Genomic DNA, 19,134 nt, shown 5'->3' with positions numbered 1-19,134 from the left:
TCATTCTAATGTCTGTCTTCAGCACAATAAGGCTTCCTCCTTGTTAACAAACGACTCCCCACGTCTAAAAAGGGAACAAACGCGGGAAGCTAAAGATGTGAAAGTATGCAAGTGCTCTACCAGGTGAGAAACATGTAGTGTGTTGCGTGGTGGTGCATATACACACACACTCACACTCACACTCATACTCATACACACAAACCACACTTACAGTGGGCCGCCTGTGGCATTGTGGTTAATTCTTTTTCTGGCCTAGTCAAGCAAAAGAGGCTTTTTCATTCAATGTTTTGAAAAGGAGAGAGAGGGAAGGCGTGTGGGTAACTAGAGCAGCATGATAAAAGTGAACTCGCACCTCTATACCATTATGCCGTTTTATAAGTTTTATTTAGCAACACTGTGCATTATAACATTATTATTTTCCGATTGATACCATTATGGCCTAACAGAAAACGTAAGTTAGTTTTTTGTGTTTATATTGAATTTGGACTTTACCAATGTTAGTATTGTAATGCGCAGTTTGTATGTGGATCATATAGTAGCCAATATATCTATATATGCTTTGTGGAAACATTTCTTACCCATTTAAAAGCTGTAATTACCTACTAATATAGTTTTTGTCTACTGTTTTTTTGCCATCAGAATCGGTTATGCTGAGCCACATAATGAAAATTTTAATCTACCAATAGACTTTTTAATCGACCAAGACTTCAAATTCATTCAAAAAGGTCAATTTGCTAATTCAAATGATACTATCCTCTGATTGGTTGGTCAGAACACATTTTTTAATGGCATTACGGTTCAGAAAACATGAATTATCTTAATTGTATTCAATCAGAAAAGCTTTCACTTTATTATCAACTTCTGGATTTGGTCAAACTCAACATTTGTTGTTTTTTGTCACATTCCAAATGAACTTTACATTTGCTTAATTTCACTTTAAACCAATCATCTGATCTAAATGTATTCCTGCAAATTATACTATACAATTATATTGTTATACCCTTTTCCTATGTGCCTACCAATGTAAAAATCCTAATAATGATTGGCTCATGTTTCAGCGAGTAACAACTAGCCAAGGCAGAAACATTCATGCTGTACAATGTATATTAAAAAAAAAATCCCCTGCAGCAAAGTATGCAATCACTGCTGTGAAATGAATATACAGCCGTATGATTTTCATATAAAGTACTGCAAATACGAATTTCCATCATGCTACCCGATCATTCATCAGTGTTTGCTGGAGGTGACTGGACAGTGACGAGCACAGACACCAGCTGGGATATTGCACCACTGTGCGCGCCTAGCGTGTTGCAGTGTACACGTGCCATTTGGCCAAGATATCTGCAACACACCTGCAAACATGATGGGGCTCGTCTCATCAATTTTCATGAAGCCATGTTGCCTCCTAGCTACGTGCAAGCACGCAAAATGAGTCAGGGGTTAAAAGTGTGTGTGTTTTTTTTTAAATTCCTTTAAGCAAAAGGGGGTCAAATTATGATTAACCACCCTCTAATTTCGAAATTTATTCGTCGCTTATTTCTATTACAGGCAGCCAACTTGGAGATTTTTTTTTCTGAACACAAATCCAACTTGCAACAAAATAATATTAATAATTAGACATAGGCTTTGTTATCATAATTGAGTCCACAAAAGCCTGATTGTCATCATAACCAAAAACTGAATATGACGAAATTGGTAGTGCTTCTCCATAAGGTGCGTTTTTCCGGCAAAAAACCCAAATAAGTGATAATTTCAGACCCCTAATATGGCATTCCGTCGTGATGAATACATCACATCCTTCCTGAGCGGATCACTTACCTCTCACTGTCTTTCACTTACCTTCAATCAGCCAGTAGAAGGCAGATCACCCCTCAACATCTTTTCATATTACTTCACCCTGAAGTTATTACACAGGAGGGATTGTGTGTCGTGCTACCGCAAGTTTAGAGTCCTGTTGGATGTAGGAAAAAACTGTTATTTGAAAATCTATTTGTCTGTACTTTGTGAGACCTATAGCGTCTTCCAGAGGGCAGCATCTAGATACAATTTGAAGTAAAATCTAAATGAAGGTACACTAAGCTATCTTGATTGGTCCCAATTCAAGTGATAAGCAAGAATGTGCTACAGCACACTACAGACTGAAGCTGTGCGCACATGCATTATCCCGGCAACACAAACTACAGCCAAAACAAGCACCAATAAATCCACAATAACAATGTTAAAGCTTGCAGACCCCAGTTTGAAATTGACTGCACCATTGTACTAAAAAGGACATTGCGTATGAGCCTGTTGTTGTGTCTCAGCCCCCACTTTACCGGATACACACACTTTGCACTTTTACATCCTTTAGCAGGCTGTCAACTGATAATAGAGACATACTCAATTCATTAAGAGAGCACCTGGTCCTGGATTAATGGCGCCAATGTGGGAAAATAGGGCGCAGATTCGAAGATGTCACATTTTATTCATTGGAAATGGACACTTTACACTGCATGTTTTCTCCTATTTTAGCAAACTGGACTTGCAATTTTGTTGTTGTTTAGGGATTGTATGGTTTGGAAATGGGCTAGCTAGTCCGCCTCACTGCTAGAAGTTCTGTGTTTGAATCTAAAATTCAATTTCAAATGTTTTATCTGTACAAAGATGGCTTTTTGGGGGGATTCTATTTAAAATTGAAATTAACAGTATTCACACAAATAGATGTCTATGATCATTAAGAGCACTAAAAGAGTAAAAGAAATTAAATTGGATGGTTGTCAACTGCAAATGGGCACCGTGGTTGGAAAAAGAAAACAGCTACCACTAAACTGAAGTGTTTTTTTTCTTACAGTTATGAAGTCACTATTATTGGCACTGAGACAAAATGAGCAAAATGTACACCCTGAATTTCTCATGGAAATCTCACACTATTTATATTGCATTGGACTGAATCATGGTGGGCTAAACCATTGAAAAGAAACAGTCATGATAAGCAACGAATGGAAAGCCAAGTCAGGCGGTGCCCAAAAATGTATTTCAGATTACTGGCGCACAGTTTGTACCATGCAAAAATGATTCTTCTCGTGACATTGTGCCATAAATATTCATCTATTAATGCCCTTGCTAGCCCTGCCTCTTCTTGCCTAGGGCGGCATTGAGTTGGGTTTTTTTTAAAGACAGAAAATGGTTCTGAGAACATGAATGTGACCAAAAGTTTGCTGTTTTTATCAAAGTGGCAGAAGAGCTTTATAATTTTAAGAGTTTCTTCAGTGATGTTTTAATGTTTTGCATCTTATTAACTAAAACAAAGTTAAGTTCCACTTCAGCCTCTCACAATCCCAATTTAAAGCATGAATGCACATAATTATTAGCAAAGCATTATTCATCAGTCTTATTAAAAGGTGGCTTAAAGTTAAAACATTGACTTTTATAATTGCATGTATACAAATAAGACTAAAGTTTCTGTCTACCCACCAAGTGTGAAATTAAACAACCAAGCAACTTTGTATACTTACCAAAAAATCCTGTTCACTTTAAAGTAACAGCTAAGCAGAGCTGACGTATTAACTGCAAAAAATATTAAGAGAGATAAATCATTAAAAAACAGGAAACAAGAGGAGTCGCCTTGATATCTGAAGGAAACATAATTTTCTTGGTGTTTCCTATGTATTGCCACATTTTCCCAAAAATAACTAAAGGTTTCTGACCTTGTACTTGGTCAAGAAGAGCGATATCTCTATATTTTTCTTCTTCATTAACGTAAAGAATCATAGAAGATAACAACTAATGCATGAAGTGTTCCCAGCTTAGGTTTTAGTGGCCCAAGACATTTACACTTGGATTGGTGGAGTTTTTGAAGCATCCATGTGGGCTGACACATCATTAAAGTGGTCCCACAAAGACCATGTTGGCGAAAAGGCTTATTGAGAACAACGCCAAAAACCTTTCAGCCGTTCAAGACAATCTTCCTCTAACAAAAAGTCAATTACTATGAAAGAAGCTTTGCCATTTCATGCTGTTCTATACAGTTGATTCCTGTTTTGTTTGGCATTATTTTTCTTCTTTTATGGGTTCAATTTAAAGAAAGACCTCCAATTGGAAAAGGGACTTTTTAATCATACTTTCCCACTCAGGAAGTCATTCGGATCCAGACTTTTTCTAGGTACAGCTGCAAAATATTGCCAGACATTTTCAAAAGTGCCCATGAGCAAAATATTGAACATCATATTCAACCCAATGGCATTGGTGAGTAACAATATTGTGTCAAGGCGCCTTTAGTGCCTTGAATGTGGAAAGGAAATACAAGTACCGTATTTTCACGACTATAAGGCGCACTGCACTATAAAACGCACTGCACTATAAGGCGCACCATCAATGAATGACTTAATTCCATATATAAGGCGCACTGTATTATAAGGCGCACTGTATTATAAGGTGCACTGTATTATAAGGCGCACTGTATTATAAGGCGCACTGTATTATAAGGCGCACTGTATTATAAGGCACACTGTATTATAAGGTGCACTGTATTATAAGGCGCACTGTATTATAAGGCGCACTGTATTATAAGGCGCACTGTCTATTTTGGAGAAAATTTCAGACTTTCAATGAATGACTTTTTTTTCCATATATAAGGCGCACTATATTATAAGGCGCACTGTATTATAAGCTCACTGTATTATAAGGCGCACTGTATTATAAGGCGCACTGGATTATAAGGCGCACTGTCTATTTTGGAGAAAAGTGCGCCTTATAGTCGTGAAAATACGGTATAACTCTACTTTAGTTCCTTTGACGGTTAACAAGTTAGAAAGTAAAATACAGATCATCTCACTAGAGTCCAAAAATGAGTCCTCAGGGTTACATTAGTGTAGATTGTAAAGTCCACAGAGGGACCAAAATAGAACCCCATTGTAGGCTTGTGGGTAACATTGTAACGTTGTTTCCAGCCATTGTTTGGAAGCAGCATGCATATGATGGAAATTGCTTCTCTAGGCCTTAGTTGCACTCTCACTAATAAAGACATCCAAGGAAAACATCCCCCTTACTGTCGAGCATTCATAGCCATGGATAGTGTGTTTTTAGTTGAAAAATCATTTTGGAAAATCTAAAAATATATATATAAAAAGCTCAAATAATCATTGTTTTAGATCTATAAATAATGGAATATTCAGGGCTTTTAATCCAGTTATTTTAATCCATTTAGAAAAAAACAACGAATGAAAAGCATCACTTTCTAATAAATTTCTTCTTACAGCAAATAAAATCCCAAAAAAACAATTTCTTACCTGCCCCGACGTCCTACGTGCACCTTTTCCCACTTCATCCGCATCCCATAAACATCAGCGCATTCTCCAAATCAGCCAACACCTTTCCAGCACCTGCACAGATTCAAGCTGAACACAAAGTAGTGTATTTGTGTTCCACCTACTTCTTCCTCACATGCCCGCCGGGCCTCTTTAACTCGCCACGTTCATTCATACGTGCAATCGCTCGCTCGCTTGTGCAGCTTTAAATTCGCCCAGGGCCCGTCGTTTTTATCCGTCCATCCTGAGTGCTAGAAAGCAGACATTTAAAACACCATTCGTCATCTTTTAAAACTTCAAATACTAGGACGATCTGGATCTTTTTCTTTTTGTACTTCACTTCTTGTTACATGGACTTTTACTGAGAAGACTAGAGATTGAGTTTGAATTATCTGTAGTCATGGTTTATGACAGGTATGGGCAAACTACGGCCCGCGGGCCACATTCGGCCCGCTCGGCCTCATAATCCGGCCCTCTATGTTTTTTTAAATGACATTTTAATATTTCTTAATACATTCCTTTTTACTTTACACTTTTTACTTTAATGATGAGTGATGAGTATGTTAATACTTTAGTCCTTTTTTTCTGTTTAAGTTTCATATGTACTGTTAACGGATGCACTTTTTTATATGTATCGTATCTTGAGACCCTGACTGGGTGGCGAGCCAAACACAGGAAAGACAGCAACTTTTGGCATGTAAACACTTACCTATTTTTGCAACTACAATGAATACAGGATTAATTTTAAACTAAGCTTTGTTTCCTAAATGGCATGTTTTAAAGGTTTCATTTACTTTGAGTCAAATTGCTTAATTCCGTCACTCTTGGTATTACTAAATTGTTAAAAAAGTTCCCCCCTATTTTTGCATCGCTCTTTACTTACCCGTCTTCGACTTTAGAGGTCAATTTGTGGATTTGGGTCTAAAACCTAGAGTGTGTGTAGAGGTAATATTTCAAGGAGAGACGTTCAACGAAGCGGAACTGATATTTTCAGAGGAATAATGATGACTGAAGTCACAGTGTGAGTGCATGTACATGTGACTCCTTCACTTCTGCTTTAGCTTGACTGCACTGACCTTTCCTTGGAGTGTGTTCTTCCTTAAAAGCACACATGAGATGATTAGTCACCGCCTTGTATCTGCTGACCTGACACTCGCATGCATAATTAGCAGATCATTTGAATACAAGGTGATTAAAGTGTGAATTTCTAAAACTGCTGATTCTAGTGCTCTGTATTATGTAATAATAATAATAAAAGAACATCCCACTAGCATGGATTATTTTTGCTGTACTCATGTCCGGGGAAATTGAACAACAGGCAAAATGGGCACCAATAAGTCTGTAATTAATCAGCCCTAATAATTAATTAATAAATAATGTCCATAAGATCAACAAATGTGACATTAGAAATGTGCACTTGGATATTTATAGAGCAAGAAATGGACTATTTGAATATTTTATTAATATGTAGAAAATGTATTAAAAAAGGAACTATATAGTACACATTTGTCAAACTAAAGCTAAAATTGAACAGCAAGGGTATCCAACAACAAATCCCAGCATTTATCACATCAGCTATTTTTCCCTTTTTTTTTTTTGACAGTCAACAGTACACATTGTCAAACTTTTACATTAACATGGCGACATTTCAAATTGGCGCAAGGTACAGTGTTAAACTAACAGTGCAAACGTTCAGTAAATTGTTGTTGACGGAGATTATTTCAAAATAAAAGACATTTAACACTAACCTGAAAATCAATGGAGCAGCAATGTTCTTTGCCAAAGCAGAATTAAACAAAAAATAAAGGGTTGTAAAGTAAAGTAAAAGATAACCTGTTAAAGGAGAAATTTATGGGGTGTTAAATTCATCCTCAAAATTTATGTTAGTATCCTAAACGAGGTTGCGATTACTGTATCTAATGATGGATAAATTGGTAAAATACTTTATAGAAACTCAGGTAAATAAAAAGATGTCTTACATAAATGTACATATCTTCATAATTAAAAAAAACATCTATTTTTGCCTTTGTTTCTTACACAAAACCACCAGAGACAGACTTTCTAAGTGTTCAATGTAATAAAAACGCACAAAATTGCCTATTGGAGATCACTATAGAAGATTAGAAGATGACGTATAAAGGAAGCTCACATAATAGAATCCTGGAAAATGTCACTGGGATAGAAATCATTGAAATGATGTCAGAATATCAACTACTTAAGCAAGCCACTTTAAACCCAGATAAGAAAATGTGATCATGCAGTCTTGTCCGAAAGAGTGGAAATCTCTCAAAAGGAATGTTTTGACGTTAGTCTGCTTCTAAAAGAGGAGAGTATCAAATAGATGAGATATCTTGTCTACATGAGTATGAAATGAATGTTTGAGTGCATTCAATGCCGGCAGCGCACGTAACATCAAAAATTGGATTTTTTTTTTTACAGGCCAAAAAAGATGCGCTTTGGCTGACAGTATGGGGCCAGGTTGCTTATTTAAAAGGGGACATTTTATGTAGAAGTGACTTTAAATGCTTTGATACATAGTGACAACCAGGTAATTATTTTGTGAGCAACCTATTTTTAAAAAAAATTCTGAAAAACCCATTTTCTGACCCATTTTAACATCCGTTTTTTGGCCAGATTGAGGCGATTTTGTGTCATAATTCATGCTTATTAAATTTAGCGCTTCCACCGCCTAAAAACGCCAAAGTGAAAACTCTATATTTTACTTTTGATACTTTCAAGTGTTGTACAATTTGAAAATTTGCAAAAATGAACGTTTTTTGAGCAAATATGTGTCCAAGCCATCCGAGACAAAACCATTATTAAATATACATATAATTTTGACAGGCTGGCTAACTTCCTTATTTTCATAAATGTTAAATAAACATGGGTCGCATCTTTGGTATTCAAACCATTACTACAGCAAGGTACAATACTGCTTGAAACTATACTAAAAAAATGAAGTAAAATAAATGCAAGAGAAAAAAAATCTATTAATAATGAACACAAATGTAATATAGTATACCAGTTAGACATAAATAACAGATAATAATGAAGCTGCACTGCGTTATGAATATTAATGTCCGATTTGAATATTTCAGTTTTCGGTGTCCTCTTTTACACAGAATTTTATCAACTTATAAAAATTATTTTTAGTTATATATCCTTGTTTATATTGCCAATTATTTACAAGTACAGCAATGAAATGCGCTTTCTGAATTAATCTGGTTATTTGCTTGTTATTCCGAAAAAAAACTGAATTAAAAAACAATTGAGTGATTTAAAATATGAACACCTTAAGCTCTTATTTTACCGCATTTAGACGCATTTTTATCGAATATAGTGAAAAAGCCAATCTGGAAATAGTCATGTGTAAAAGAGGTTTATGGTGTGTATGTGGATCTAATAATGAAAAGGCATCCAAATAAATGTGATGAACCTTTAGCACAATATCAGTTATAAAAATATATTTATATATCTTACAGTAAGAGCCTTGATAGTTATTGAAAGTGTTACTGTTAATCCTTGCTATTGTTTTTTTTTTTTGTTTGGGTTTTGTTTTTTACCGAAAAGAGAAGAATTGTCATTCAAAGAGTTGAATAAATTACATACAGTGTCTTTATCTCCTGGGAGGAAGGACAGCAGGGAAAGAAAGACCACGGCTCTACTTGGGTACGAGGCACGCACAAACAAAGTTGTACGATGTTTTGTTGGATGCCCGCTGATCTCGTCAGGTTGCCCACTACCAGTCTTACAACTTTAATTGTTGTAAGAGCTTTAGAAATGTCTGTAGCAAATTTATTTTCTATTTAAATTTAGTATCTGGCAGTCAGAAACGAATAATTCATTACAAAAATATTAGGTCTGATTGGTGCTCGGACAGAGAGTTTACTGTTGAAACCAGCTCTCAAAATTATATTCATGAGAGTTTAATATCTAAGAGAGAGAGTTTAATATCTAAGAACGGTTTAATATCTAAGTACTGTTTAATATCTAAGTGCTGTTTAATATCCAAGTACTGTTTAATATCCAAGTACTGTTTAATATCCAAGTACTGTTTAATATCTAAGTACTGTTTAATATCTAAGTACTGTTTAATATCTAAGTTCTGTTTAATATCTAAGTACTGTTTAATATCTAAGTACTGTTGAAACCAGCTCTCCAAATTATATTCATTAGAGAGATTTTAATATGTAAATATCTGCTGTTTTCAACAGTACTTAAATATTAAACATTACTTAGATATTAAACTCTCTCTCTTAGATATTAAACTCTCTCTCATGAATATAATTTTGAGAGCTGGTTTCAACAGTAAACTCTCTGTCACCATTTGACCGGCGACCAAAAGACCGGCGACTAAAAAACCAGCGACCAAATGTCCGGTCACGGGTCTGATTCATTCAAAATGTTCTATTTTGAAATTAAACCTGAATGGGATTTTTCCTTTTTGGGCTTAGCTTAAGAATAGAATAAATGAAATGTTGTGTTATCTGCTTGGAATTATCAATTGCCAGTTTAAACTAGAAATGCTACAGAGATTGTTGTCATTGAAATGTTTGCTTTCAGCAACGCTCGCGGCGATACATCAACAAAACAGTCGTCCTAACTCAATTTGTTCTTGCCTCTCAGCTGTGAGGTGTCTCAGCAGAGGGGTTGCTCATACGGGCACCGACCGCCTCCTCTTGCTACTGATGCTACGGAAGTTGAATGGCCTCATCTTCATCTCCACAAAGGGGATGGAGAACTCATGTCCTTTCCAGTGGTACCAGTTAATCCCCTACGAGAGCGAGTAAAAAGTGATTTTACTGGGATTCCTGATTTTCCTGAATAGCCTCACAAAGTTGCTGTTTGGAAATGACCTGCGTCCCACATTTATCATTTTATGCCACTTTGATGACATACTAACCAGTAACATTGCATTAATTTAAATACACAAAAAAGTGCCAACACAGACCAGCAAGTGTCGAGAATAAAAAGCCAAATATTTGTGTTTACAGCGTGAAAATAATGGCCACATTAGTGAAAAATCAAAAAATCGAAATAAAACAAAGCAGCTTTTACATTCTACACTTAAAATCCTGTTAAATGTTCTGTCTGTCTTAACATGGCTGCACACAAGCTTGCACAATAAATATTAATACTCATGTTAACCATATTGGGTTAAAACATTTGGATAGTAAACGTTTTGACTAGTCGTCCCAACACTATTTAATGAAATTGGATTTTTAAATAGAAACTGACCTGACTGTGTCTTGATTCTCCATATTTTCCATTAAGGTTAGCCCGGTGGCAGTTTTTATACCACCAAGCTCCTTTATAAGACAAGGCACAGTTAGTGACAGCAATGTCGTTGTCCCTGTCTTTAGTGGAGAAAGGTCGTCCCTGGTGATAGCTCAGAGAGTCACCTGTGTCCATCCATGGGGAAAAACAAAGTGGAAGAAAGACAACTGTTAGTCGTCATGGTGACATGCTACCTCCACTCAGTCCAGACATGGTAATTGCGGGGGTGGTTAAAAAAAAATGAGAAGATTATAATCATAAAAATTGAGGCTGCGCTGATTGCGAGGGGGAAAAAAGGACCGACAGAGAGAAAGGTTAAAGAAAAATGTCAAATGACGTCAAAGGAGACAAAAGTTGTCAAAAACAGTGGTAAAAGTTTTCAAATTCTAAAGAAAGATAAGGAAATAAATACATGGGTATATATAAGTCAAATTGACTGTATAGTTCATTTGGCAATGGAGTGGTAGTTGACATACAATGCATATAATTGCTTTTTTTGATTTTGCTAAATCTGCAAGCATTACAAAATAAGTCATCACATAAGACGTGTAAAAGTGACGGCCCGGGGCCCAAATATGGCCCTCTGCATCATTTTTTGTGGCCCGAAAAAGTAAATGATGAGTGCCGACTTTCTGTTTTAGGATCAAATTCAAATGAAGAGTATAGATGTATATTAAATTTCCTGATTTTCCCCGTTTTAAATCAATAATTGTCATTTTTTAATCCATTTTTTCAGTGCTTTTAGTTAAAAAATCATTTTGTAAAATCTAAAAAAATATATAAAAAAAGCTAAAATAAACATTGTTTTAGATCTACAAAAAACTGAATATTCAGGGCTTGTAATCCAGTTCTTTTAATCCATTTATTAAAAAAAATCTAAATATTATATCTAAAATTGTCCAGCCCACGTGAAATCGAGTTGACGTTAAAGCGGCCCAAGTCTGATACCCTTGACGTAAGAGAACCTACCAGCGGTACCATTGTAGTCTCCTATCCTGAGCTTGTAAAGGTTCCTGGCATCTCCCAGGGAGAATTTATCATAATTGGCATATACAGACTCCTGCCCATCCTTCATGTCAATCCTCAGCTCGTAGCGGCCTTGAGCGGACAGCCTCTGAATGTTGTCCAAACCTGCACAATACCAATGAAACATTGTGATTCTGACGTGAAAAAAAAACTGTCGACAGCGAAGAGTGTGTTCCAGAACTCAAAGAGGTATTGCTCATGGTTTTAAGCCACAGGTGTCAAATGTGTGTTGAGCGTGTCAAAAAGATGCTGCTTTAAACTCATTTCATGGTAAATTACTTCTCAGTGAGACCCCCAAAAATTGGAAAGAGGCTTAACTGGATGGTGTATTTTTTTGTTTAGTGACACTGGCAACGAAACTAGAACGGGAGGCATTGCATTGCATTTTTTTTTCAAGACAGTCGTTTATCTCCAGATATCTCCTGTTCAGTAAGACAGGTGATAAGCGGCGTGTTGACCTGCCAGATCTAAAATGCTGCCACGATTCAACTCCACCAAGGTTAAGATCCTTCATCAATGCCTCCCAATGAGAATTTTCTAAGATATAACACCCCCCAGAAGAAAAAAAACTCAACTGATAAGAACTAGCAAGTCCATCCGTAATATTGCAAAGCAAATCTAATCTTCGGTACAAGCCAAAAGCTCTTAAGGCAGACAGGTACCGTATTTTCACGAGTATAAGGCGCACTTAAAAGTCTTACATTTTCTCCAAAACAGACAGTGCGCCTTATAATACAGTGCGCCTTATATATGGAAAAAAACAGAAAACCAACAACAAAAAACCACCACTGTCGGATATTAAAAAAACACAAACGCCTGAACTGAAACAATACTGTTAAATATGCAGATGCCATCTTAGTTTACAAAATCTTCCATCATATAGCTCCTCCCCCACTGCAAGATTTTATACCAAAAAAAAAATCCAAAACATCAACAATGGCTGGCTCTCGAGGTGACTGTTTAGTGAGTGCTTTATACCTGGAAGTCAATAGCAATTACGGTATTTTCACGACTATAAGCCGCACTTAAGTCTTAAATTTTCTCCAAAATAGACAGTGCGCCTTATAATCCAATGCGCCTTATATATGAAAAGGAAATGTCATTCATTGAGGGTGCGCCTTATAATGCGGTGCGCCTTATAGTCGTGAAAATACGGTAAGTGGAAAAAACCATATATTGTCATGATGAATCTGAATCTAGCAAAAAATAGACCGTCTTTCATTTGCATTGCAAAACATTATCAGGGTTATCAGCCTATGACCATTTTTTCATTGAGCACTTTATGTTCTATTCCAAATGCTCTGTGTTGCTTGAAACAGGAATTTTTGACATGTGAATGAGTTCTCCTCCAATAGCATTAGCAGTAAAATCACCTTGTCGCTTTTTATTACCATCACTACACACACACACACACATGAATGAGAAATAGGAAAGGGGGAAAAAATGATAGAATATAATTAGAATAAGCGGGCTTCCACTGGATTATCGTGACAAAAGGAAGAGGGATGGGTCCGGACCAGCATTATTGGGGGTCCATTTGCAAAGTACAATACATCACAATGAAGTTTCATCTGTGCATTTCTTACCCGAAAGCCAATTCACAATTTCTTTAGCGACTACGGTTCAGGACTGTAAAATTTATCAGCATGTGGAATAGGCGATTAGTGTTAGCACTAATGACCGGCAATCTGTGCAAAGAAAATTCAAGGTTAACTACTGGCGACTTTGCATTTTTTTTTTTGGCCATTTTGTCTGCAATAATGAGCAGAAAAAAATGAAGTAAAAGTGTAGGAGCAAGAAAGAAAAACTATCAAACAGCTGTATGTGGGTGTACTAAAAAAACAATAACAATTTCTTAACCTTTTATAGGGTTTGTCGGTGCTCGGACGTTTGGTCGCCAGTCTTTTGGTCCCTTTACTGTTTAATATCTAAGTACTGTTTAATATCTAAGTACGGTTTGATATCTAAGTACTGTTTAATATCTAAGTACTGTTTAATATCTAAGTACTGTTTAATATCTAAGTACTGTTTAATATCTAAGTACTGTTTAATATCTAAGTACTGTTTAATATCTAAGTACTGTTTAATATCTAAGTACTGTTTAATATCCAAGTACTGTTGAAAACGGTAGATATTTAGATATTAAACTCTCATAAATATAATTTTTAGAGCTGGTTTCAACAGTAAACTCTCTGTCACGATTTGACCGGCGACCAAAATACTGGCGACCAAACGTCCGGTCACGGGTTTGGGTTTGTCTAGGTCAAAACCTGACTGAAACTGTAAAACCTGAACGAAGAATTTGCAAAAAGAAATGATGATTTGAATGTGGTTACAGAACCAATGGGGAAAAAAGCATTCTGTAAACTAATGTTTCTGGATCTGTAATTCTGTCAGCTAGAGGCCAAAAGAGTTGGCTGGTTGCTTCCAACCAAGCAAAAAGATGCTCTACACCCTGAGGTGACATTAGGCTGCTTTTAAGAGAAAGAAGGGCAAAGGAAAAAAAAAAGAAAAAAGACCTTAAATTGGTCTTAAGAAGTAAAGCAAGCATGTCCTTCAAATGGAAGTAGTCTCCAGTTGTAAAATGGCCTGGAAGGAACAGTCAGGCTTTTAGCTAGGAATGCAAAGATGAATATCTGAATCCAAAACAGCCTCAATTGAGGTAGATAAGGAAAAAAAATGTGACTATCCTCTATCTGTTAAGAAAAAGACAGCTTGACTTGGATCTAGTTGTGCATCATATTTACATATTTCAATCACTTTGCTTGATAAACTGCGAGTAAATGATTCATTCATAGCGGTAGACAGCAATATCGCATTATCATTTCCTATTGAGATTGAATTTTAAGAGCTTCTTCTCAAAGCATGTGGTAAAAAATAAAAGATGTTAGAGATTATCGTAAATTGGAGAATGGTGTCAAAATGAAACACAAATATGTGCGTATTGCTGATAAATGGATGCCTGCTAGAAGGCCTTTTTGTTCATGATACAAAAAGAAGTAAGAAGTGAGCATAGTAATGGATTCATAAGTCAATATTCCCTCTGGGTTGAGTTAATTTCTCTAATCAAGAAGCTAAGAAATATTCAGCTGAAGTTCTTAATGAAATATTCATGTAATAATGACTTTTAATCATCAGCAGCAAAACAAGAAGACACAAAATGTGGCATTTCAAGGAAGGTGAGTTATTTGCACATTTCTTCATGAATATGATTACTGTTTCATAATGAGCAGTGGGCACCAAAACAGTCATTTGGGGTATTTTTTTAGGAAGTACAGAGCAAAGACATGAAAGAACCCAGTTGGGTTTTGCTATGGTTTCCCCTTTAAAAAAATATCAATGATTTAGACTTCTGAAACTGATGTGGTTTTAGAAAAAAAAATTTCCACAAATAACGGTTTACTGACCCAAGCCGAGTTCGATTTCCATCCATTTCTCTTAGCCACAAGAGAAAATATAACTGATGAAATATATAAATAAACTGTGTAAAATTGGGTTCTGCCATGTTTCCTCATTAAATAAATATCAATATTCAGGCTTCTGAAGGTGATGTGGTTTTAGAAAACATTTTTTTTCTATAAATAACAGTTTTGTGATGCAAGCCAAGTTCAATTTCCATCCATTTCTTATCCAGAAGATAAAATATATAAATTAATAGTGTATAATGTTATTTTTCACCCTTCCATCACAACAACAATTGTGTCAAAATATTTGCATTATGCACGGTAGCATTAAAATGGTGATTTTGAAAAGTATTACATGGACTTGCTCAATTATATTAGCTTTTTTTCATTGAAATATATTAAATTTGAGAAACTAACATATGTGATTTTATTTGTTTTACTCCTAATTGAATACAGCCAGCACTTACCTAACCAAAATTCATCCTCCAGGTTTCCAAAACCAACTCGATAGTCACTCCACTTCCTGGAAAAATCTGTCAAGCCATTCTGACGCCGTTGAAACACCTCATTAAAAAAGAAAAAAAAGCAACCAATCAGTATGCATTGTTGTACTCTTTCCCAAAATATCTTAAGGCATTAATGTAGAGCACATCTTACAATCCAGCCTCCTTCATCCGTGCTCATATCACAATACACCTGTACGCCTTGGCTTGGGTCCCTGTTGATATAAATGGTGTAGACGCCATTCATTGTCTCGCCATTGAGCAGGTGCTGGGCGCAATTTTGAGGCGTTGCAAACAGTCGACTCCCTGGGGAAGAGCAGAGGAGGACCAGATATAACATATCCTTGAGAGGATTGGCATGCATGCATTCCACCTTGGAAATAAACCCTGGCTTTAACAAAAAAGGATTTGAAATACTCCCAAGATGTGCTAAAACTGTATCAAATGTAGTTTTAGAATAATCAATAGCATCCATGGCTGTAAAGTGTGAATGAGAGCATCTTGAGTGCACCTGTGGTGAAAGTCGTGGAGACGACAGCGCTGGTATCGAGACTCTTCGCTGCCTGTAGTTTGACGGTGAACTCGGTGGTCTCAGGGAGCCCCTCTAGGCGAATCCATGTGTCTTCAGCATCCAGGATCAATTCCTAGTGTATAGGAATGTAGTCAATTTATTCATGTGTACACAAGGTAGAAAATAATAGATGTAAAAGTGAGTTATGTTAGAATCCTAGTAAGCCAATGCCAAAATACTCACCAAATTTCTAAATAAACCAGGCTATTTCCAGCCTTATTTGTAAGAAATTTGTTTTTTTTTTTAAATGTACTACACAGCGAGGCAGCAGAAAGAAAATAAAACCTTAATTGTGTCCCCCAGACCACGCCATGTAAATCCAGGCATATACAATCTTGAACTTGAAGTCGCATGAAATATGAAGAAGGCCAAATGAAATATTCAACAAGTTTTGAAACAAAATATATAAATTGCACATTTCTAGGCAATGTGTCGATGTGAATAATGCAGGCGAGCAGCTGGTAAATGGTGTCTCTTTTCCGTCTCCAAGGACAGCGGCGCTTTTGAGGGTCAAGACAAGACGTTTACTGCAGGCGAAAACGAGAATGATGTACAACTTGAAACCCATCGTGGTCATGTTGTAGCGGTGGTTTACTTTGCACTCGGTCAGATGCCTGGCGGACATGCACTTGTCCTTGTGAATGAAGCGTGAAGTGTTATCTTTCCACAGCAGCGTATCAAAAACACACGGCCATTACAATCCATTATGTTCCCTGTATGTTAATCAGATAAGCTACTGTGTTTAATTATAATAAGGTAAACTCTGAGGGAGCTGATATTTTCTCTAAAAATGGTTAAATCATTTTTGATGATTAAAAAAAATCATATTAATCTATATCTATATATCCATCTATATATAAATATATATACATACATATATACATACACGTATACATACATGTATACATATATACATATATACATACATACATACATACATATATACATATATACATATATACATACATACATACATATACATACATACATATATACATACATACATATATACATATACATACATATATACATATACATACATATATACATATACATACATATATACATATACATACATATATACATATACATACATATATACATATACATACATATATACATATACATACATATATACATATACATACATATATACACATACATACATATATACATATACATACATATATACATATACATACATATATACATATACATACACATACATATATACATATACATACACATACATATATACATATACATACATATATACATATACATACATATATACATATACATACATATATACATATACATACATATATACATATACATACATATATACATATACATACATATATACATATACATACATGTACACATATATAGTTTTTTTTTAATTAATTTGTTTTAAATTCCCATGCCAAAATGAGTAAAAGCCACACTATTTCTAAAATGTAATGTTAAATAGCGAGCTCTAAAAAAATGTCCCCCGGGCCACAAGGGAAACAGATAAACTTGAATCTGTATTTTCAAAAGTGCTCAATGGTAAATTGGAGGAAATAAAATAAAAAGAAAACCTGCCATTTTATCTGAAACATTAACCCCATTGTTAAGTAGCTCTTTTTAGAATGGCCGAGTCTTTATTACCAGTCATTTTAGATCACAAATCAATGATAAATGCGTTCGAAGCTCACAGGGTAGGCTTCCATTTATTCTTTGGGAATTTATATTTAATTGTGTGAACAAAAGACAAAATGAATCTCTTTCAAAGTAGTTTTGATATACAATATACAGTGGCATGCTCGAGGCATTTAACCTATCCCAGAAGAGCAGTTCAAAAACTGGGAGAATTTTTTAGGCCTATGTAAAGACTCCCTGGAGAAGAAAGCTAACCTTTTATACTGCCAACTGCTGCTTCTTTCATTAATAATGTATGTCTTTTGAATAGCCAATAGCTAGTGGAATGTCTTGATGTCTCAGAGCGCAGCGTAGACACTACACACAATTCTGACTTGAATTTTGAACAGTGCATTTAGGAAGTTAAAGTCACCATAGCCTAAAAAAAACACCTGCCATTCTCATTTTCAAAGAAACAATGACTTCCATCGCATGATGAATTCATCGCTATTAATACCAAAGACTGTCATTTTGCTTACTTTGCGATTGCCGTCGGCTGCCTTGTAGGTAAGCATGTAGTTGTCAATTTCGGAGATGGGTGGTTGCCAGGAAATCAGAGCGCTGCGGTGATTTACTTCGCTTGCTGTTAGGTTCACGGGAGCGTCCATGGCTGAAACACACAAATAGGTATTGGGTTTATTCTGGGATACTATTATATATGTGCGCATTAACCATTATATGTATGTGTGGAATATTTATCATGATATGTATATGAGATATGTATATATGATGTATATTAATCATTATAGCAGACAAACGCTCAGTATACAGTGTTCCCTCGGTTATCGCGGTTAATGGGATCCCCTGCAATAGCTGCATTACCGCGAAGTAGGCATGCCCCTTCAAAAATGCTTAAAGAAACGTATAACACATGCACAAAAGCACCACCAAGCAAAAACATCATAGTAGTCCGGATGGAGGATCTTCTGCAGTTTTTTTGCACGTAAAAAACATCGTTATTGGGAGTTGTGAACATTTTTTGGGCGGTGAAGATGCGCCTGTAAACAGCCATGACATCATCAATGCGATTCCTGAACTCTCAGCATGTTATTGACCATTTCCTTGGCCTTTTTTTGATGCAATTACTAATTCTTATTGAATATTTTGTTTCCACCTCTGGTAAAATGATGTAATTGATCATTTTAAATTAATATCTTTAAATTATTGAGGGAACACTGTAACTGTAGCAGTTGTTTTTTGGCGTTAATTGTGTTATTTGCTTATGCAATTGGATTGAATTCATAACCTTGTAATTGTTTTGATGCCTTAAATGAGCCGGTTGGAAAGAATAATTTGTGGCCAGGAAAGATAATGCTGGAGATGTCTTCCTTGTATTTATATTATATTAAAGATAACTAAAAATGAACCAAGTAGTTGAACTTTCT

At 35.7% G+C, this 19,134-nt stretch overlaps 1 protein-coding gene across 1 annotated transcript in view; it reads right to left on the bottom strand.

Moving 5' to 3' along the window:
- Nucleotides 1–6,727: 6,727 nt before the first annotated feature.
- The window catches only part of tnr (tenascin R (restrictin, janusin)), a 53,876-nt gene continuing 41,469 nt past the window's right edge, over nucleotides 6,728–19,134 (bottom strand). The window contains exons 23-29 of the mRNA XM_077724253.1: nucleotides 18,229–18,359; nucleotides 16,007–16,139; nucleotides 15,650–15,801; nucleotides 15,460–15,556; nucleotides 11,532–11,693; nucleotides 10,524–10,687; nucleotides 6,728–10,059 (exon numbers count right to left, since the gene is read on the bottom strand). Coding sequence (XP_077580379.1) covers nucleotides 9,940–10,059; nucleotides 10,524–10,687; nucleotides 11,532–11,693; nucleotides 15,460–15,556; nucleotides 15,650–15,801; nucleotides 16,007–16,139; nucleotides 18,229–18,359 — 959 coding nt within the window. The 3' untranslated portion in view covers nucleotides 6,728–9,939. The remainder of the gene's footprint in view (nucleotides 10,060–10,523; nucleotides 10,688–11,531; nucleotides 11,694–15,459; nucleotides 15,557–15,649; nucleotides 15,802–16,006; nucleotides 16,140–18,228; nucleotides 18,360–19,134) is intronic.

This window comes from Stigmatopora nigra, chromosome 9 (assembly GCF_051989575.1).
Source record: "Stigmatopora nigra isolate UIUO_SnigA chromosome 9, RoL_Snig_1.1, whole genome shotgun sequence".
NCBI classification, from domain to species: domain Eukaryota; kingdom Metazoa; phylum Chordata; class Actinopteri; order Syngnathiformes; family Syngnathidae; genus Stigmatopora; species Stigmatopora nigra.
This window is presented reverse-complemented; position numbering and strand designations above follow the sequence as displayed.